This window comes from Onychomys torridus, chromosome 23, assembly GCF_903995425.1.
Source record: "Onychomys torridus chromosome 23, mOncTor1.1, whole genome shotgun sequence".
Lineage (NCBI taxonomy): Eukaryota > Metazoa > Chordata > Mammalia > Rodentia > Cricetidae > Onychomys > Onychomys torridus.
This window is the reverse complement of record NC_050465.1, coordinates 8,722,536-8,741,186: the sequence shown is the minus strand read 5'-3', so window position 1 is coordinate 8,741,186 and position 18,651 is coordinate 8,722,536. Positions and strand designations below refer to the sequence as shown.

General features: G+C 52.7%; 2 protein-coding genes and 1 pseudogene across 20 annotated transcripts in view; 2 read left to right on the top strand and 1 right to left on the bottom strand.

Annotated features, from left to right (window-relative positions):
* Kif1a (kinesin family member 1A) overlaps positions 1–3,387 on the top strand; it is an 89,153-nt gene extending 85,766 nt beyond the window's left edge. For all 19 annotated transcript variants that reach the window (XM_036173080.1, XM_036173079.1, XM_036173077.1 and 16 more), the window contains one exon: positions 242–3,387. In XM_036173080.1, the coding sequence (XP_036028973.1) occupies positions 242–284 (43 nt within the window). In that variant the 3' untranslated portion in view covers positions 285–3,387. The remainder of the gene's footprint in view (positions 1–241) is intronic.
* A 4,072-nt stretch (positions 3,388–7,459) lies between these two features.
* Positions 7,460–14,196, bottom strand: LOC118572935 (aquaporin-12). Its single transcript, XM_036172768.1, has 3 exons — positions 13,517–14,196; positions 11,534–11,650; positions 7,460–7,754 (listed from the first exon to the last, which is right to left on the bottom strand). The coding sequence occupies exons 1-3, from the start codon at positions 14,121–14,123 to the stop codon at positions 7,606–7,608; spliced, it is 873 nt and encodes a 290-aa protein (XP_036028661.1). The 5' UTR covers positions 14,124–14,196; the 3' UTR covers positions 7,460–7,605.
* Positions 14,197–15,303: 1,107 nt separating this feature from the next.
* Positions 15,304–18,651, top strand: LOC118573382 (annotated as a pseudogene).

Genomic DNA, 18,651 nt, shown 5'->3' with positions numbered 1-18,651 from the left:
GGGGGATCCTACCTCTCCCATACCATATCTCCCATACTTGATGAAGGACCGTGGGGAGGGCTGAGGTGCCCTCCCAAAGCACTGATGTATCAGACATCAAGTCACCACGAGTCTAAGGGGCTGAAGAAGACAACGTGGCTATGGTGTGGTGTGGGGTCTGCTGAGCTGCTCCTGGTTGCTGGAGGGCCCCGGGGGTCAACACCTGGCTCTGACAGCAGCTTCTTTACCCTCATCCTTGCAGGTCCAAGCTCTCCCGGAGGAGATCTGCGCAGATGCGGGTCTGAGCCGAAGCCTTCCGGACATCCAGTGGCCCAGACCACTCCCCTGTCCTGTCATCTGTCCCTGTCATCTGCCACTCAGCCCTTCCCCCACAAGGGGACACCTGTGCTGGGCCCAGCAACCCCATCTCTTGGCGGGAGGCCTATGCCACATGACGAATTGTGCCCCCCAGAGGTTGTGTGTGTTCTTCTTTCTTCCAAAGTTGCTGTGGTGGGAAGTTCGGAATGCCAGGAAGGTCAGAGGGCACAAGACCCAGGGTATTGCCACTGTTCTAATATTTTTTTAAGCATAGACAGACTTATAATTAATATACATTAGTTAGTGGTGTTGAAACAGTCCTCTGAGACATTAACTATAAGACTGTGTTCTGTTTATAAGTATTTATTTCTAATGCCTCCAAGTAGGACTGTAAGGTTCATGTGGAGCTCTCCCCAACACCCTGCCTCCCCTGACACCCCAGCCTAGGCCCTGTTGGTTCCCACGTATGTCTCCAGCCTGCCAGGAGCAGAGAGAGGGAGGAGTGTGAACAAGCCACGGCTCCTAACAGCTGGCCCAGGGATGCTCCGCCCTGGCCAGTTTTGTCTGAGATGCACCCACCAGGGTATGTATGTGAGGGGTCTGCAAGTCCCAAGACTTAGGCAACTCAGAAGGTGCTGCCTGCTGCTTCTGAGGGAACAACTCCCAAGATGGCGCACTAAGGGTGGTGCAGGCAGCTTCAGTCCCGGAGTGGGGAGGATCAGATGAGATGTAGGGAAGGTCAGCCCCTGCTAGGCAGTGCAGACTGGCTCCGGCTGGGCTGTGTCCAGGCTGCTGGGTAAGGTGGTGGGTTTACACGGGGCTGGGGGTGGGCAGAGTCTGCTGGTGTTCAGGATGGGGTCTCTGACTTTAGCCTTGGGTGTCAGTGAGAAGAGGGGTGGATATGTATCTGTGGGAAGGTTCTGTGATCAGCGATCCCTTACAGTCTCTGCCCCGCCGGTAGATCTCCTCTGTCAGTCTCAGCAAGAGAACTCCAGGAGCGATGTGTGTCCTTGTCAGGCAGATGAGGGTGACCTTGGCAAAGGGACTCTCCCCTTTTGCATCTGTTGAATTTCCATACCACGGGCCCATTTGGAAAACCAGAATCCGAACCTCAAGTCCCCAGCGTCCATCAGGAGCAATCACACTCAGCCATTTCAGAACTCTCTCGTCACCTTAACCAGCCCCTCCCCCTCCAGATAAACTGCTGGGTTTGAGCTCCCTGTCAGCCCAGGCTGTCTCCACATGTCTCCACATGACATGACATGACATGGATATTCTTAAGACTGTTCACAGCATCTCTACTGACTGGAGAGAGACATAAGGGAAGGCTCTGGTTTCAAGGTCCCTCGGCATCGTTATCAAGGGCCCTGCCCTTCATCCAGGCGTCAAGATACAGGGTGGTGGCAAGGTTTCTACTGGTGGCAGTGTGTGCACCTGCCAGCCAGTGTGAGTCTTGCTGAAGCTGAGAATTCACCCATCACTGGGGTCAGTTGCTGTATGGATGGCCACCATCATGCTTGGCCTTGCCTCATCCCCAGGACCTGAGGTAACAGTCCTTAGCATCAGGTCTCAGGAAACCCTGTCTTTGAAATATAGGATAAGGCTTACTTCTAAGAATCCAGATCAAGATGTCTACCCCCGACCAAAATTAAACCATAACCAGAAACCAGGTGACCTGTGCTGTCCAATGTGGACCTTGAAGGCAGGAGGCTGAGATGCAGAGTGGAGAGGAGACATCTGGGTCCTTAACAAGCTCACTCTGGTACTCATGACCTCCTCAAAGAAGGGAAAGAGCGAGTTACTTAAATTTCTTGGTTCCCAAGAGCCACACAGCCACACAGCCCCCAGCAGGCAGAGAGACAGTCAGGCCTGCCATGCTCGCTCAGGTCAGCCAGCCTGAAGCTGAGGCCTTGGAAGAGTCTGGCTCCACCCAGCATGTGGGTGTCTGAGGCCAGCCAACCTACAGAGCACCTGTGCCTGGGTCGGGTTGTAGAAAGGTTAAGAACTCTACCCCCACCCCCCACTCCACCACCCCCCCCACACCATTCAGGGGCCATTCCATTTCGGTCCAGTGCTATCCTGGTATTGTTTGGGAACCAAGGTGGGCTCCCTGCTTTTGTGGGAGGCCCTGAGTCAGAGCGTAGTAACCAGAACTGATTGAGCAAGAACTCCATCTACAGCTCAGGAAACCTGATTTCTTCATGCCCTTCCTACCCAAAACTATCATGTCAGCTGAAGGTCATTCATCCGACAGCTGAGACACGGAGGGCTGACTTGGAGACCGGGGGTGGGCTCATGTCATCAAGAAGCAGGTCTCCCTAGCTGAGGCCTGTTTCCTGCTAAGTGCAAGGAATGAGATGGGTCCAGAAAATACTACCACGGACAGTTTGGTTCTGATACTTGATGCTTCATAGGCTGTAACCTCAATTTAGTTTGGGATAATCATCTTTCCTGGAGAAGGTGGGCTGCTTCTGCGTCCTAGGAGAACCCAGGGCTGGGTTCTTGTGATACCCTGCTAATGCCTGGATAAGACATCTAAGGCCTCCTGTCCTGCTCCAAGCAATCATGCTAACATGTTATTCAACACACACACACACACACACACACACACACACACACGTACTAAATTGCTCTCCTCATCTATTTCGGCCCCTGGAGACCCCTGGATATCTTGGGATTACTGAATATGGCTGATGTTACAGATGTGAACAAGGCTGAGGTGTTGATCCTCTGCTCCACCCAGCATGGGGACCTCACAAGACACATTCCTTTACCCCTGGGTCTGGAGCCATGCAGTCCCCCACGATGGACAGATGCTGTGGCTGACCTGAGTCTCCCCATGAGCCTGGACCTCCTGTAGTTTGTCTATCCTGAGGGCTCCCCTGCAACTCAGAGGCTGTGTCCCTGACTTGTACATATGTGATTGCTGTGGGCACCCCCTGGCCCCTGTGTCGTAACCATCTGACGTAATGACTAGTATCCTGCTGTTTACACCTGAGTGTTAGCTGTAGGCTCCTGTACTGTTTGTGTGCACTTAGGGCTTTGTCCAATTAAGAAATAAACGTGGCTCTCATGCAACACACAACCATTTACTTATGTCTGTGTCTATTGGCAGCAGCTGAAAGTGCTCATGGGTACCTTTATCCAACCAGAGATGGTACCGGCCCCCTGGTGGTGAGGAAGAGAGCAGGCGGCTTCTTGGGGGTCAAAGGCAGACAGATAGGAGAGAGCTTTGAGGGGTTAGAGGTGCAAGGAAGTGCTAGCTCTGAGCCCACCTGCTCCCCTCAGTACTGACTAAACCTACTCCAGATATACCTGTGTACCACCATGCTCTAGGCAGCTGCCCTCTCCCTCAGCAGCTTTTTGGGTTGTGGTCCCACGGAACCCCGGACCCACAGAGCCAGGACCTGATGTGAGGCTCTCGCTCACATGGTCCTGATCTTTTGATGGGCTGGGAATTTGGGGTCCCCATCGCACTGGTGATTCATGGTGAGTCTTGGGCTTCAAGAAAATGAATACACGGTCCAAAAGCATATTGGCAAGTCAAGAGCCCGGCGCCTCACTGTGGCGGTCATTGCTTTTCCTCACATTCTTTGGTGATTGCTAATACAGAGCCGCACAGTTTCTGGGCAGAAATGAAACGTCGGCATATATTTTTATTTCAAGAAATGCTGATCCTGTAGGAATTTGAATTTCTGCCAAGTGGCTTTTTTACATTTCTTTTTAAGTGGAGTTGTGTCTTAGTTAACCCTTTGAGAGAAAAGACAGTCCATTTTGCTTCTGTTTGTCATGGGAGGATGGGATCTGTGTGGCTGCAAGTGTTAGCTGGTTACCTCCAAAGGACACCAGGTTGGCTGGGACCCTGGGGGAGCAGAGATGTATTCTGGAGTCTCCTGTGGTGCCACCCTCTGGCTGCAGATGGTATTGCATCAGCCTGAGGTGCGACTGTGTCAGTCTGGAACGCTGAGGTGGGAGTGTTGAGTCTTAGGCTGGTAGGTTCTAGGCGTGTGGTCGGTGGGGACCAAGAAGGCATCAGAGGGCATGGGCTAGACTTGCTTCCACTTCCTGAGCTGGGTCACCGTGTTATACTCTAGCCCTGAGTTCATTTGGCCTGGCTAGCCTGTGCGTGTCCCAGTGTTATGAGACTCGATCCCTAACAGGTGCTCCAAAGCTGGGGTCCAGATTCCCAGAAATGTAACATGGTCCTGAGACACTCAAGCTCCGGAAAGCTATATTGTGGGTCTGGAGTCAACTCAGGGGCTTAGCACAGGGCCCTACTCCTTAGGATGGGTTTCAGGATCCGCTTGCCCCCTGGCTTCAGGGTCCTGACTCCTGTCCACAGAGGATCTGAACAGAATCACGCTCTCTCCAGCCCAAGTCAGGCTCTGGGATAGCAGAACAAGGGATGCAGAGAAGGCAGAGGGCCCAGCAGGGCCAGACGGGAATCAGGGGCCCCAGGCTCTTCTGCTGGGAGTGCCTTAAAGGCTATGAAAGCTTTAGTCTAGACTTGTGCAGGGCACAAGGCAGATGACCTTACACTCAGGACTGACAGTGGCCTCCCTCGGATTTAATAAGTGGCTACTTCCAGGAACCAGCATGGAGGGGGAGTTGTCTAGTCAGGAGGGGCTATGGCCCAGGAGGAGGAGGAAGATCCATGGGACACAGGGTCATAGTGCTCAACTGTTGGACACCATCTGGGAGGCACGTGGCTCTAAACACCAGAAGACAGCCACACAGAAGGTGGTACCAGCTGCCAGAGCCCGGGATCATCCCGTGGCCTTGTGGCCTGACTCATGGTTCCACCTCTAGGTATTTCAGAGTATGTTGGCAGTCACTCAGCATCTGTGGGAGCCCAAAATGGAGTCAGAGCTGGGCAGAAATGACCCGGGTTTATCCTCACAACTGAAACGTACATTCATTTTTAAATTTTACATTTTCATTTTCATTTATTTTTTTTTTCAAAAAGCAAAAAGCTTGTACCAGACTCATGTGGTATATCCAGCCCTAGGCTAAGCCCTCTGAAAATATGAACTCACCTCCTCATCATCCCAAGCCACAGGGAATCTGCCAGGCTCAGATTTCTGTCTTGGTTCATGTCCTCTTTTCATTTTAAAAGAATTAAGCAATAATGCAAGCTTATTGCAGGGCAATTTTCAGAATGTGCGTCATGGCAGATTCACGGGAAATTGCAAATAACAACAAGCTCACCAAACACAGTGGGGAGGCTGTCTCTCCTCCCAGTCCATCAGATGTTGAAAGGTCCATCTCAGCGACTAGAAGGGAGAGACCCTGCAGAATGCACCCACTGGGACAGAGGACCACACAGGCTGGGCACCTGCCAGCCTGACACAGCCTCCCCCCAGCCCCGCACCCCCCCCTCCGCCAGCCTGACACAGCCTCCCCCCAACCCGCCCCCCCCCTCCGCCAGCCTGACACAGCCCCTCCCCCCCCAGCCAGCCTGACACAGCCCCCCCCCTCCCCAGCCAGCCTGACCCAGCCACTTCCCAAGCTCAGGCACCAACATCCTGGTTTCACAGTTCTGTAGAAGGCACTGAGGTTAGACTGTCCCGACAGACAGCCGGGGTTATTTCCTGAGGAGGTTGCCCATGGCCACTTGGCGTCCTCCAGCATAGATCCGGCAGGCTGCCTCCCTGCATCCCTCATCCACCTCCTCCTCTCCCAGACAGAGGAAATCAGTGTTTCTCTGCCTTTCCAAGGCAGTCTTTGGAAAGAAAGAGAGGAGGCAGGACAGATGAAGTGGAACTGTTCTGATAAACAAGTGGGCATTTCTTGTAGAAGTAATTTGTTTTCCACAAAAATAACGCTTTTAATTTTTCGACAAAACTTCACCTATGGGGTTTTAGAGACTTCTCAACGTGTCACGTCGTAGGCATACCATAGTGAAAATGGTCTGTTTTCAAAAGTATTGTAAACAGTGGGGCGGCAAACGTCTCTACACCAAAGACTAGGAACATACTCTGGGATAAATTCCTATCAAAAAGTGTGTGTGGATATCACCCCTTTGCCCCGTGTATGTGGGTGTGTATGTGTGTGCAAGCATGCTCATACAACACTCACACAGCTTCTAGAATAGCTCCTCCGTATACACCACCATATACATCACCCTGTATAGCCACCCTATAAATTAATGTATTATTTTCTCACTTTAAATGTCTGACCAAAGTTCTGCCACATCATGTAATAGGACTGTGACCCTGACTCTTTAATCACAGCAGGCAGGATTACTGTCCCGGTCATCTGTGCAGGCCATGAGGACCCCAGGCTGCCATCCTCCCTGGGTTCAGTGTGGCCGCGAGGAGTTGTCTCTGATGCAGCAACTACCCACCACCCAGCCCCCATCTCTTGCAGGGATGAGCCTAGCTGTCCTGCTCTATCAGGACCACCTTCCAGCACCACCCCCAGCCCTGATGTGGGATGCTGGGAGGCTCAGCGCCCTTATTATCCTCCATTGTAGACACACTGCCCCACATCACCACCTCTGTGGTCTCACTAGCCGAAGTCAAAGGCCACACAGAGCTGGCTCTCCAGCCTCTTCCAGGGGCCATCAGGGAACTGGGGTCCTTGTCACCCATTCCCAGGCTGGTCACACCAACAAAGGGAGAGAGGCTAGGGGTTCCAGGCAGGGACCTCTGCCAGGATGGGTAGGCAGAGGGACCTTAGAGAAGGTGAAGGGGCAAGCATGGAAGGGCCTGGAAGAATCTTCTCTTGCCTCCATGTGGCCTCACCAGTATCCGGGAAACCGGGACTAGGTCCTCTAGTCCTACCCCACCACAGAGCAACTGACCCAGGAACTCATGGGATAAGGGTTGGCTTAGCTTTGGGGGACAAATAGCCTGTGTCCTAGTGTTAGGACACTTGATAGATGGTAGCGCTAGGTTCCGTGTGCTGGGCCCGGACCCCCTGAAACATTCACTGAAATCTCCACTGTTATCCTTGGGGTCCCCAGCCTCTCTGGACTGTGGGCTCCCAGGCATGTACCAGGTAGCCAGGCCCATGTTAGCTCACCCTGGGCTTTTTGCCAGTCTTTGTAGGCTTACTTTTAATTACCACTCTGTAAACATGAGTCAGGAAAGAACATGTGATAGGTAAAAAGGACTCACCCTCACCTGTCCTTCCAGAAGCTTCCGTCAGGCCAGGCTGGTCTTAGCAACGGTTTATTGGCAAATGATTTCATGGAGGGGAGTTGAGAAGTTTTAGGAGGTGACTGAAGCCTCCGGGAGCAAGACAACTCAGCTGGACTCCAGCGGCCACAACCCTGGTGTACAAAGACTAGGGCCTTTTGCCTCTCTACTCCTTTGTGAGCAACTGGGTATCCACAGAACCTGGGGACAGCTTCCCTCTGGGAGTTCGGTATTTGTTTTTCTGCCGGTAGAACAGATTTCTCTGGAAAAGGCGGGGAAGGTGGCCCTGATGGAGTAGGACAGCCAGGGTCATCCCTGCAAGAGATGGGGTCAGATTATGGAACAACCCGGACATAAGAGCCCAGGCCCTCCCGGCGAGGCTCCTACTTGGGTTCTGGCCTGGCTCTTCCTGGCCACATCCTTTCTCTGGTTCCTGCCTCTTAGTGCTGAGAACACGCTGCCCAGATAGCCCATGCAGCACTCATGGGAGGTTAGGATCTTTCTAGATTATGCTCTGGGGACCCAGGACTCAGGATGGCCCACACAAATGTTCCATGCCGTTTTCCAGTGCTATATTTTACAGCCTCTCTTTCAGGCTGCCTCTAAGGATGGCGTGGTGGGCAGGACTGCTTTCAGTGAGAAGTAGTTTGGGGGAGGAGGCATGCTGGATAGTTTTATGTCAAGTTGATATAAATTAAAGTCATCTAGAGGAGGAAGCCTCAGTTAAGAAAATGCCTCTGGCCAGGTGGACACCTTTAATCCCAGCACTTGGGAGGCAGATGCAGGTGGATCTCTGTGAGTCTGAGGCCAGCCTGGTCTACAGAGCAAGTTCCAGGACAGGCTCCAAAGCTACACAGAGAAACCCTGTCTCAAAAAAACAAAAAACAAAAAACAAAAAGAAAGAAAAAAGAAAATGCCTCTGCCTGGTAGTGGTGGTACACACCTTTAATCCCAGCACTTGGGAGGTAGAGGCAGATGGATCTCTGTGAGTTTGAAGCTAGCCTGGTCTACAGAGCAAGTTTCCAGGACAGCCAGGGCTACATGGAGAAACCCTGTCTTAAAACAAAAACACCTCTATAAGAGTGGGTTGCAGTCAAACCTATAGGACTTTCTTTTTCTTTCTTTCTTTCTTTCTTTCTTTCTTTCTTTCTTTTTTTCTTTCTTTCTTTCTTTTTTTTTTTTTTTGAGCTGAGGATTGAACCCAGGGCCTCGCGCTTGCTAGGCAAGTGCTCTACCACTGAGCTAAATCCCCAACTCGGACATTTTCTTAATAAGCAATTAATGGAAGAGGGCCCAGCCCAGATTGTGGATGGTGCCATCCGTGGGCTGGTGGTCCTGGATTTTATAAGAGAGCAGGCTGAGCATGCCAGAGGGAACAAGCCAGTAAGCAGCACCCCTCCATGGCTTCTGCATCAGCTCCTGCCTCCATGTTCCTGCCCTGTTTGAGTTCCTGTCCTGACTTCCTTCAGTGATGAACAGTGATGGAAGTGTAAGCCAAACAAACCCTCTCCTCCCCAAGTTGTTTAGGTCATGGTGTTCCATCACAGCAATGATTACCCTAAAACAGGGAAAGAGCAGGGTTAGACCTGGGTTGGGAAGGACTAGGGATCGGGAAGCTGGCTCAATTGCCATGTTTTCACTGATATTTTAAGTCCCACCTTCTCCAGGTTCTCAGAGGGACCAGCTAGCCAGGGAAGGAGGAGAGATCCCAATCTGCAGTCCCCCCCCCCACCCCCTTTTCCCTCCCCACATCCACTCCTCTATTCAGAAAAGGGCAGGTCTCCCATGGATAGCAACAAAACACGCCATATCAAGTTGCACTAAGACTAAGCTCCTCACCTTGTATCAAGACGGGACAAGGCTACCCAGGGTGAGGAACAGCCTCTCACTGTTAGGAGTTCCACAAGTGGACCAAACTACACAGCTGTCACATGTATGCAGAGGGCCAAGTCAGTCCCACGCAGGCTCCCTGATTGTCGGTTCAGACTGTGAGCCCCTATGAGCCCAGGTTAGTTGATTCCGTGTGTGTGTGTGTGTGTGTGTGTGTGTGTGTGTGTGTGTGTGTATGATGTCCTTGACCCCTCTGGCTCCTACAATCCTTCCTCCCTCTCTTCCATAGCATTCCCTGAGCTCTGCCTAATGTTTAACTGCCTTGATCTTTGGGGGGGTCGGGGGGAGGGGGAGGGCAGGGGGCAGGGGCGTGTTTTTTGTTTTGTTTTTGTTTTGTTTTTTTTTTCCGAGGCAGGGTTTCTCTGTGTAACCTCTGGCTGTCCTGGAACTCACTCTGTAGACCAGGCTGGCCTGGAACTCACAGAGATCCTCTTGACTCTGCCTCCCAAGTGCTGGGATTACAGGCGTGCACCACTGCTGTCCAGCTCCTCAATGTTGAATTCTAACTAAACTTTGTAAACTTTTGTTTTTGTGTTGGCGACTTCTAGATGAAAATGGTGGCTGGAGCCAGGCATGGTGACATGCCTGCCATGCTGTCACACCAGGCAGGAGGACCACAAGTCTGAGGCCAAGCTGACCAGGCCAGAAGTGATGCCCACATCATGAGGGATGAGCATGGGGGCAGCCTATTCAAAGTTATGCCAAAACTGAATTATTAGGGCTGAAGAGATGACTTGGCCCATAAAGTGCTTGTCTTATATGAGGGCCTGTGTTTGGTTTCTAGAACCTATGTATAAAAAGCCAGACAAGCCAGATATTGTGGTGCAAGCCTTTGATCCCAGCACTCAGGAGACAGAGGCAGATGGACCTCTATGAGTTTGAGGCCAGCCTGCTTTACATAAAGAGTTCCAGGACAGCCAGGGCTACATGGAGAGACCCTGTCTCCAAGCTCACCCCAAAGAAAGCACTGGGGATGAAGAGTCAAGAAGATCCCTGGTGCTTGCTGGCCAGCCATTCTATCCTACTCAGAGAGCTCTCTCAAAAACTCGAACAACAAAGGGATGACATCCAAGGTTGGCCTCTGGCTTCCATGTGCACCCGCATGTGTACTCATATATACACACACATGCACATACACCTACACACACAAGTTAACTAAAGCTGAAAAATCATAGAGGGGCCCTGCAGTGTGTATGTGGGGACACGGGGATAAATTGGAAGCAGTCTACAGAAGAGTGGTCCATGGGGATAGGGCACATGGGGCAGAGAGAGGGGCGTCTTATCTTTTCTATCACATTAAAAGAACCCAGGTTACTTACTGGTGGTGAGACCATCTCTCAGCCATCACGCCAAGCTTGTGTTTGTGGGGAGAGCTGGGACTTCTGTCTCAGTTCTCCCTGACCCCCCCACCACCCCAGGTTGAGGCTCTGCCCTGCGTCCTGCCAAGTGTGGACCTGGAAGGAGTGGAGGCTTTCCAAGGTTCTGGTGGACATCAGTCATCTGGTAAATGCATGAATGGTGTGGGAAAACCTAGTGCCTGGGCCCAGTGCCAGCCTGGAATTTGTCAGAACCAGTATTTCCCAGATCCTGGAGCTAGGGACATCTGGTGGCCTTCTCTGGATCAGTCTAGCCCGGGGGCTTTCATACTATTCATCTTTTAAACCTCGATGACTGGAAGGGGTCCCCTTGGTGCTTCAAGGGCTCACAGGGCAGACCTACCAGCAGCTACAGGCCCTGACCACTCAGGGCTACAGTAGTCCCAAAGGGCATGGGATCATTCAAGCATGTCCCAGAGGCCACATAGTGTCAGTACCCAGAAAGACAGCTTTAACTAGGTATGTAAAGAGATGCCATGAGGAGAAGAGAACCCAGACACAAGTGAACCCATGCAGCCTGTCCCTGCTGCCCATACAGAGCCCTCAGAGTGTCAAATTCTCCATACCCCACTCTCCACCTAACACCATGCCCCTCCTCTGTGACCATCCAAACCAAGACATACCTATCTTAGTCACTTCCTCCAACTGTCCACACTGCAGAGACCAGGAGAACAGATCTGAAACCCTTGAGGCCCCAACCCCTAAGACCATAGGGAGCCAGCAAGGGTGGCAGCATTGTGAATCTGTAGCCAGCCATGCCCTGTGGTGTCTGTGTCTGTGTGTCTGCCCATGGACACTATCCAGGCCAGTCTTGCCCCCACTGCTCACCTGCCACAGGACCCAGGCAATACACATGGGCATACTCCAGCAAGGTGTTCCCAGAGCAGTGGAATGTGACAGAGGCAGCCAGGGCAGGATTGAAGAAGGCAGATGTGTAGGGTCCAGCTGTGGACAGAAGCACAGAATCCTCATGGGCTGGCTCTGACTGAAGCTACTGCCTCTGAGACCACACCGTTAGACACCACAGGCTTGGGCTCTTGACCTCTTAGGGGATTGGGGGCAGAGGAACAAGGCTGGAGCAGCCGAGGGCAAAGGTCACAGGGGAGGAGCTGGGACAAGGTTGTACCAGGGATGTCTGACACACTCCCCCATCCCTCACCCTGAGACTCCTATACATCACGAGGAGTCCTCTGATCCAATGCCCCTGCTTTCTGGGAGGTGACCCAGAGAGATATGAAGAGAACCATCAAAGGATACAGGGAAGGAAAGAGAAGGGGGTGGGGAGCAGACACACCAAGAGAGGACCAGAACCGGAGGGGATTACAAAAAAAAAAAACACCAAAATAAGACAAGAAAGGAGATGGGGTGGGGGCGGGGTGGGGTGGAGGGTGTAAAAAGACAGGGAGACAGAGATAAAAACAGCAATAGTGACAGAGATGTCACCTTCAGGCCTTGGGATAACTACAGAGGAGTCACCAGCTGAGAACCCACAGGACAGAAGCTAGGTGAGGGGAGCAGTTGAGCCAGCTACGATTTTTCAGTCCACACCAGGAAGCAGACAATGGCATTGGGCAGGCAGAGCAGAGCCTGGGTGCTGTGTGGACCTAGACCTGGGTGCAGGTCACAGGCAGCTCTGCTGTGGGAGGTGAGAACCCTGACCCACAGGGAAGGACACAGCTGCTCCTGTGCGTTCTGCTGTAGACCACCACCCTCTCATGTTCTCTTGTACTTCTGGCCTCAGTTTATCCCCTCTGATCAGGGTGTTGGGGGGGTGTCTTTCTCATGATCTTGCTAGTATAGGTTGCAAAGTCTTGAGCTGGCTTGGCTCAGCATTGGCTTGTGCTGTTTCTGCTTCCTGGGCTCTTGGTCTCCTAGAACAAGCCTTTAAAAACCTCAGCTCTGGGCTGGAGAGATGGCTCAATGGTTAAGAGCACTGGCTGCTCTTCCAGAGGTCCTGAGTTCAATTCCCAGCAACTACATGGTGGCTTACAACCATCTATAATGGGATCTGGCGCCCTCTTCTGGCCTGCATACAGAACACTGCATACAAAATAAATCTTGGAAGGAAGGAAGGAAGGAAGGAAGGAAGGAAGGAAGGAGGGAGGGAGGGAGGGAGGGAGGGAGGGAAGGAAGGAAGGAAGGAAGGAAGGAAGGAAGGAAGGAAGGAAGGAAAAGAAAGCTCTGTATCTGGCATGATGCAACATCCACAGAGCCTGCAGCTCTCGGGAGCAGCTGGTCAATAGCCTGTAGTGCTCCCATGTAGTGCTCTCTGTCCTGGAATCCCACCTAGGGATGCCTCCCTCCAGGTGGATCCCAGGGCTAAGTGAAACCTGGGAAACAAAATCAGAGTGTAGGCTTTGAGTTGGCTTGAGCAGCACCCGCAAGAGCACCAGAGACCACAAAAGCCTAGTCAGGATGCCAGCATGGCCAGGACAGAGGTTACAGGCATGAGGGGCTGCTGCTGTCTCAGGACTGAGTGAGGAGGGTGGAAGGGAGAAAGAAATAAATCATAAGACTTGCTGCCCTGTATGGGGAGTTGGAGGGCTCAGAAGCATCCAGAGCATAGCCAGGACCAAACCTTGAACTGCCTAGCTGCTCCCGCTGCCTCAGATGTAATGAACATTGCAGCTGGGAATTGAGGAGAGATATGGGACACAGGTCCCCTACGCACAACCCCACCCCCAGCCTCTACCCACCTGTCAGGAGCCCAAGAAGTGACCAGAAGGACCTTGGCCAGAAGAACCCCCTTTTGGGTACCAATGCAGGTGTTGAGGTCCTGACAGGTCCGGCAGAAAGGAGAGCGGGTCTCACCTGTGTAGGCCATGACGGTGACCAGCAGAGCCAGGGCAGACACTCTGTAGACAAGAAGGCTGTGCTGCAGGCGGAGGAGGCTCAGATGAAAGAAGAAGGTGCAGGTGCCTTCCACCAGTGTGCCCTGCCACACGGATGTGCGCAGAGTTGAGCTGCAGTGCACAGCCATGAGGCTCTGCAGCAGGTGCAGGTCACTGAGTTCCCAGGCCCAGCAGCGCCGGGTCAGGGCAGAGGCAGCCTGTGCGCCCAGCACCTGGGCCACCACTTTCAGCAGAGTGCTGGGCAGTGATGCCTCCGCCATGAGGAACTCCTGGAAGGCCACAGTGGGGTTGGCAGAGGCCCCATCCAAGGTGACCCCGTGCACCACAAAGAGCAGGAAGACCAGGGTCAGCAACAGGTCGGGCCCAAAGCCCCCGGCCCAGGGGCCCAGTTCCACCAACACTCGCAGCTCTAGGCAGCAGGCTGCCAGCTGGGCTGCGCCCACTGCCTCCCGGGAAAAGCTGACGTAGGTACCTGCTGGGAGCAGGGCTTTCGATACCCTCCTAGCCACCTCACAGAGGGCACAGGTGGCAAAAAAGAAAGAAAGGGACACATTCAGACTGGCCATCACTCTGGGATCTGCAAGGAGCCGTGCTGAGCAAGGACCTGGTGCCGTGTGCGGGACTGGCCGGCCCCACAGCCCAAGGACAGAGGAGCTGTAAGAGAATGCACCTGGCTACTGGGAACACCACACCTGTGCCCCTTACAAGTGACAGCACCGATCGGTCATAATGCCAAGTGCTGCAAGGAACAGCCACAGAGGGCCCGCCTTGCTTAGTGGACTCCCTGGGCTGAGGCACCCTGCCCCCACTTCCCTCTCTCACCAGCCTGGAGACAGGCCACCTTCTTCAAGGCCACCATGAGGTCTGTGACTCATACGGGGGCTGGGGGCTGACACCAGGACCACAACACCTCTTCCCAATGTCTACATTGTCTCCACTTGGTCCCTTATCGCCCTGCAGCTGTACAATGTCCCCTCCTGGGAAGGGCCCTGAGAGCTGCAAGCATAACTGGCTCACTGACTCCTGGAATTAGCCAAGAAGTAGCCGCCATACTGGCACCTGCTGTATGGACCAGTCCCCACACTCACTTCCCCATGCACACAGAAAACCAGTGCCCTAGTAGGGAGCGCTGGGCTGCAGGACACTATGACTGCAGAAGTGGGCCCTTCACTGTGCTTTTGGTTTTTATGCCTGGCTGTGTACAACAAGCGAAATATATTTTTATTTTATTTTTTTAAGATTTACTTATTCATTATGTATACAGAAGAGGGCGCCAGACCTCATTATAGATGGTTATGAGCCACCATGTGGGTGCTGGGAATTGAACTCAGGACCTCTGGAAGGGCAGCTGGTGCTTTTAACCTCTCAGCCATCTCTCCAGCCCGCAAAATATATTTTTAAAAGAAAGACCTAGAAGAAGCGTTTGACGAAATGATTGGCCGAGAAACACTGCTTCTTCCTACAGACCCCAGGATGTGTTGGGCCAGGATGAGGACATGGTGTTTGTTACCTGTCAGGGGACAATGCCCTACACAGCAACCTGCCCTTACCCATGAGTACAGATGAGATGCATGGGCAGGTACCTTCCTGAGGTCATATGTTAGGCTGCGGCTCTCAGGACTAGAGGAATCAGAAGAGGTGGGGACATTATGGGGACTCTGCACTGGACCCTGGTCAGGCTGCAAAGCATAAAGGCTAGAGGTCACTGGGGTGGGGGGTTGTCACAAGGACACCACAGAGACACTGATGGGGCAAGAGGATGAGTCTGTATTCAGAAGAGATGCTGGAGGTGTCTTCCAGGCACAGGGCGGGCCACGCAGAGTCTTCTATGAGGGAGGCTGTGAGCTTCCTTCATACATGCTGATCCTGAGAGAAGAGCAAAGCAGGTCCAGACAAAGCAATGTCCCCAGCCACAGAAGGGACATTTCCAGAATACACTGCTGTGATTAAAAACAAAAACAAAAACAAAAACAAACAAACAAACAAATAAACAAAACAGACTGAGGTCTGAACAGTGTTCCCCAAGACACCACTATGGTTCCAGAAAGGGGTGAAGTGTGAAGGGGATAGACACAGTGCAGGGTCAGATAGAGGTGGGGCACCTGCTTGCCTGGTCCCCCAGCAGTCCCAGAGACGAAAGCTCTCTAGGCCCCACTGAGGTCAGAGTGAGGGAACTCAAATGTAGGTATCAGTGGGAGGCCGAGAAACAGGCCTGGCATCCAGCTTCTGACTCCCCAGGGAGTAAGAGCAGTAGCAGGCTGGCTGCTCCTTGTGGTGTGGACTTCTGTCTAACATGTCAGGGCACATTTTATGTGGAGGGTGGGAACCAGTGTTACTCTCCCACCAGAGAACATTCTGGAAGCTGTAGAGACTTGGATCACGGATGGAAGAAGGAAGATTCTCTGCAGGGGATCATGGGAGAAAGGGCCCAGGGGATACCCCCTATCCTGACCCCAACACCCCAACACCTGCCTTGCACCTTCTCATTGGTGGCTCTTTTCTCCATCCATAGTGGGGGTCTTTGGCCAGGCAGTCTTTTGGACATTTTGCTCTGGTCTCTGACCAGTTTCTCCCCGACAGCACAAAGGTGACACAGTGCACACACTCTTGCACATTCTGGAGCCAGGTAATGTAAGGATTCCAGCCCTCGCCCCTCTCAAGACTGTTTGCTGTCCAGTATCTTTGCATATCATACACACTTCAGAATCAGTTTGTCAACTTCCATTTTAACCTCTATAAAGATTTTTCTTTGCTTTTCATTACATGTCTGTGTGTGGATTTGTACACACGTGTGCAGGTTCCCACAGAGATTAGAGTAGTGTTGGATCCCTGGGAGCTGGGGTTGTGTGGGCTTGTGGGCTGCCTGGCATGGGTGCTGGGAACTGAACTTTGGTAAGAGAAGTATGTGCTCTTACAGGCCTCGACTTTAATTTTAAAATCTTGTGGAATTGTGTTGAATCATAGAGCAAGGAGAATTGAGTATTGCTATTGGAGAAGAGGAGGATCTTCCATGTGGGATGTGTTAGTTTTTGTCTCTCTGCATTGCCCAGGACCTCCAGTGCCTGTGATAACAAGATGTGCAGACAGTGAGTGTACCACTTCACTCCAGACCTTGGTCAAGTACTCACCCCATCACCAGCACGCCAGGGGTTCTAGAGATGCCTTCGGTTAAGTTGACAGAGTTTCCCTCTATGACTAGTTTACCAAGAATGGAATCTTCCTACTTCTTTTGAGACATTACAGGCAGCAAAGTAGGTACCAGGGCACAGCCATCAGCTTATTCCTACCTTTGTTTTGTAAAAAAAGCCTCATTTGGACATGCCTGCTCATCATCCCTCCTGCTCATCATCCCTCCTGCTCATCATCCCTCCTGCTCATCATCCCTCCTGCTCATCATCCCTCCTGCTCACCATCCCTCCTGAATTGGGTCCAAGTTGGCTTACCCCATCAGCACTACCCTCCCTCCTCTGGACCAGCCCTCTTGAACTCACCCCTCAGCCCTCACCGTGAGCAGCCAAGGCTACGGTCGTCGAAGAAGTGGCAGCGGTGGTGAAGTCTTGAAAAAGATGTTGGTGGCAGTGGTGGCCCCTTTTCCTCAGGCTCACGTCGCAGCAATGGTGGAGGCAGAGGCCATGAGTCCCGGCTGGCTTTGGCTCTGTTGGCTGCAACCTGAAAGAATAGCGATTCCTAGGGTCTGGGCCAGTCAGAGGCACAGGTGAACTTGACCTCACGGCCTGTCAACTTTCACAGGGTGCCAAAGACTGACAGATCATCTTTCTCCTCTGAGGCTACTACCGTCCCAAAGAAACAGGGTAGCAACAGCACCGACACCAGCCATATCAGTGAACCTTCCAAGAACCGCAGTCTCTGGTGGGCAGTTTGCTGTGGCTGCCACCTCCGACTTACAGAAGTATCCAGGCATCACTACCCAGAGTGATGCCTAATATTCGGTATAAAGTGATCCCACAGTTCCCGACACTGACAGGCAGCAGCAGCAGCAGTTTGCTGCCACCGAGGCCCAAGTGCAACGGGATGAGTCTGGTGAAATGATGATCATAGCAGCTGCAAACCAATGGGTCATCACAAATCAAGGAAATGGGGGCATCGTCGCTGCTGCGCCAAACCTGTCCCCCTCCAAGGCCTGACTATAATGTACCTTCAAACAGACTCCATATGCGACTGATGTACCAGAGCCCCTGAGTGGAAGCTACTCTATCAGCAGCGTTTCTACACTTACCTTGACTCCCAGTTCTCAAGCAGTCACGATCAGCAGCTCTGGATCCCAGGAGAGTGGCTCACAGCCTGTCACCTCAGGGACCTCCATCAGCCGTCTCACTGGCTGTCTTCACACGCTAGATCCAGCTGCTTTTGCACCAGAGCCAATAGGCACTCAAGAACCACTACCACCGGCAACATGGAAATTATGAAGTTTACTGCCAGTAGATGATCGGGGACCAACTCTCGAGGCCAGATGCTCCAGGTCAGTGGGCTACGGGAGCCCGATGTTCTGGACACACGGCAGACCCAGACGCTGGGATGCTCGCTGCGAGGGAGTCAGCAAAAAGAGGGAGAGTGAAGCCAGCAGACACAGTAACAACCAATCCCTACTCCCCTTAGCTAGTTCAAGGGGGACAGCTCTTCAGGCCCCCCAAGTGGCAGCAGCAGCAGGGCGGACTTTCACAACTCAAACTACTTCCCGAGGAAACCCTCCAGAGCCTCCAACTTAAGGCTGTTCCAGACTCTGGTATCATCATCATTTGAGACGCCAATAGTGAGGGTCAAGGGACATGTCAGTCAGCAGACACCACTCCTGCAGCTGCAAGATCTCCAAGTTCAGGACCCACGGGCCCAGACAATCACCTTGCCTCAAGTGCAGGGTATTTACTTGGAGCAGAATAGCAGCAGCGATATCACCCTCTGCCTCAGCTGCCCCTATTCCTGCTGCATAGTCAGGTGAATGCTGCGCGACTCTCCTCTGCACCAAGCCTCCAGGTGATTAACCTCAGTATTGGGTACTTCAGGGAACCAGACCCCTCTCCCAGCCTGCCATTGGCTATCAAAAATACCCCATTTGATCACGGAACTCACCTTTGA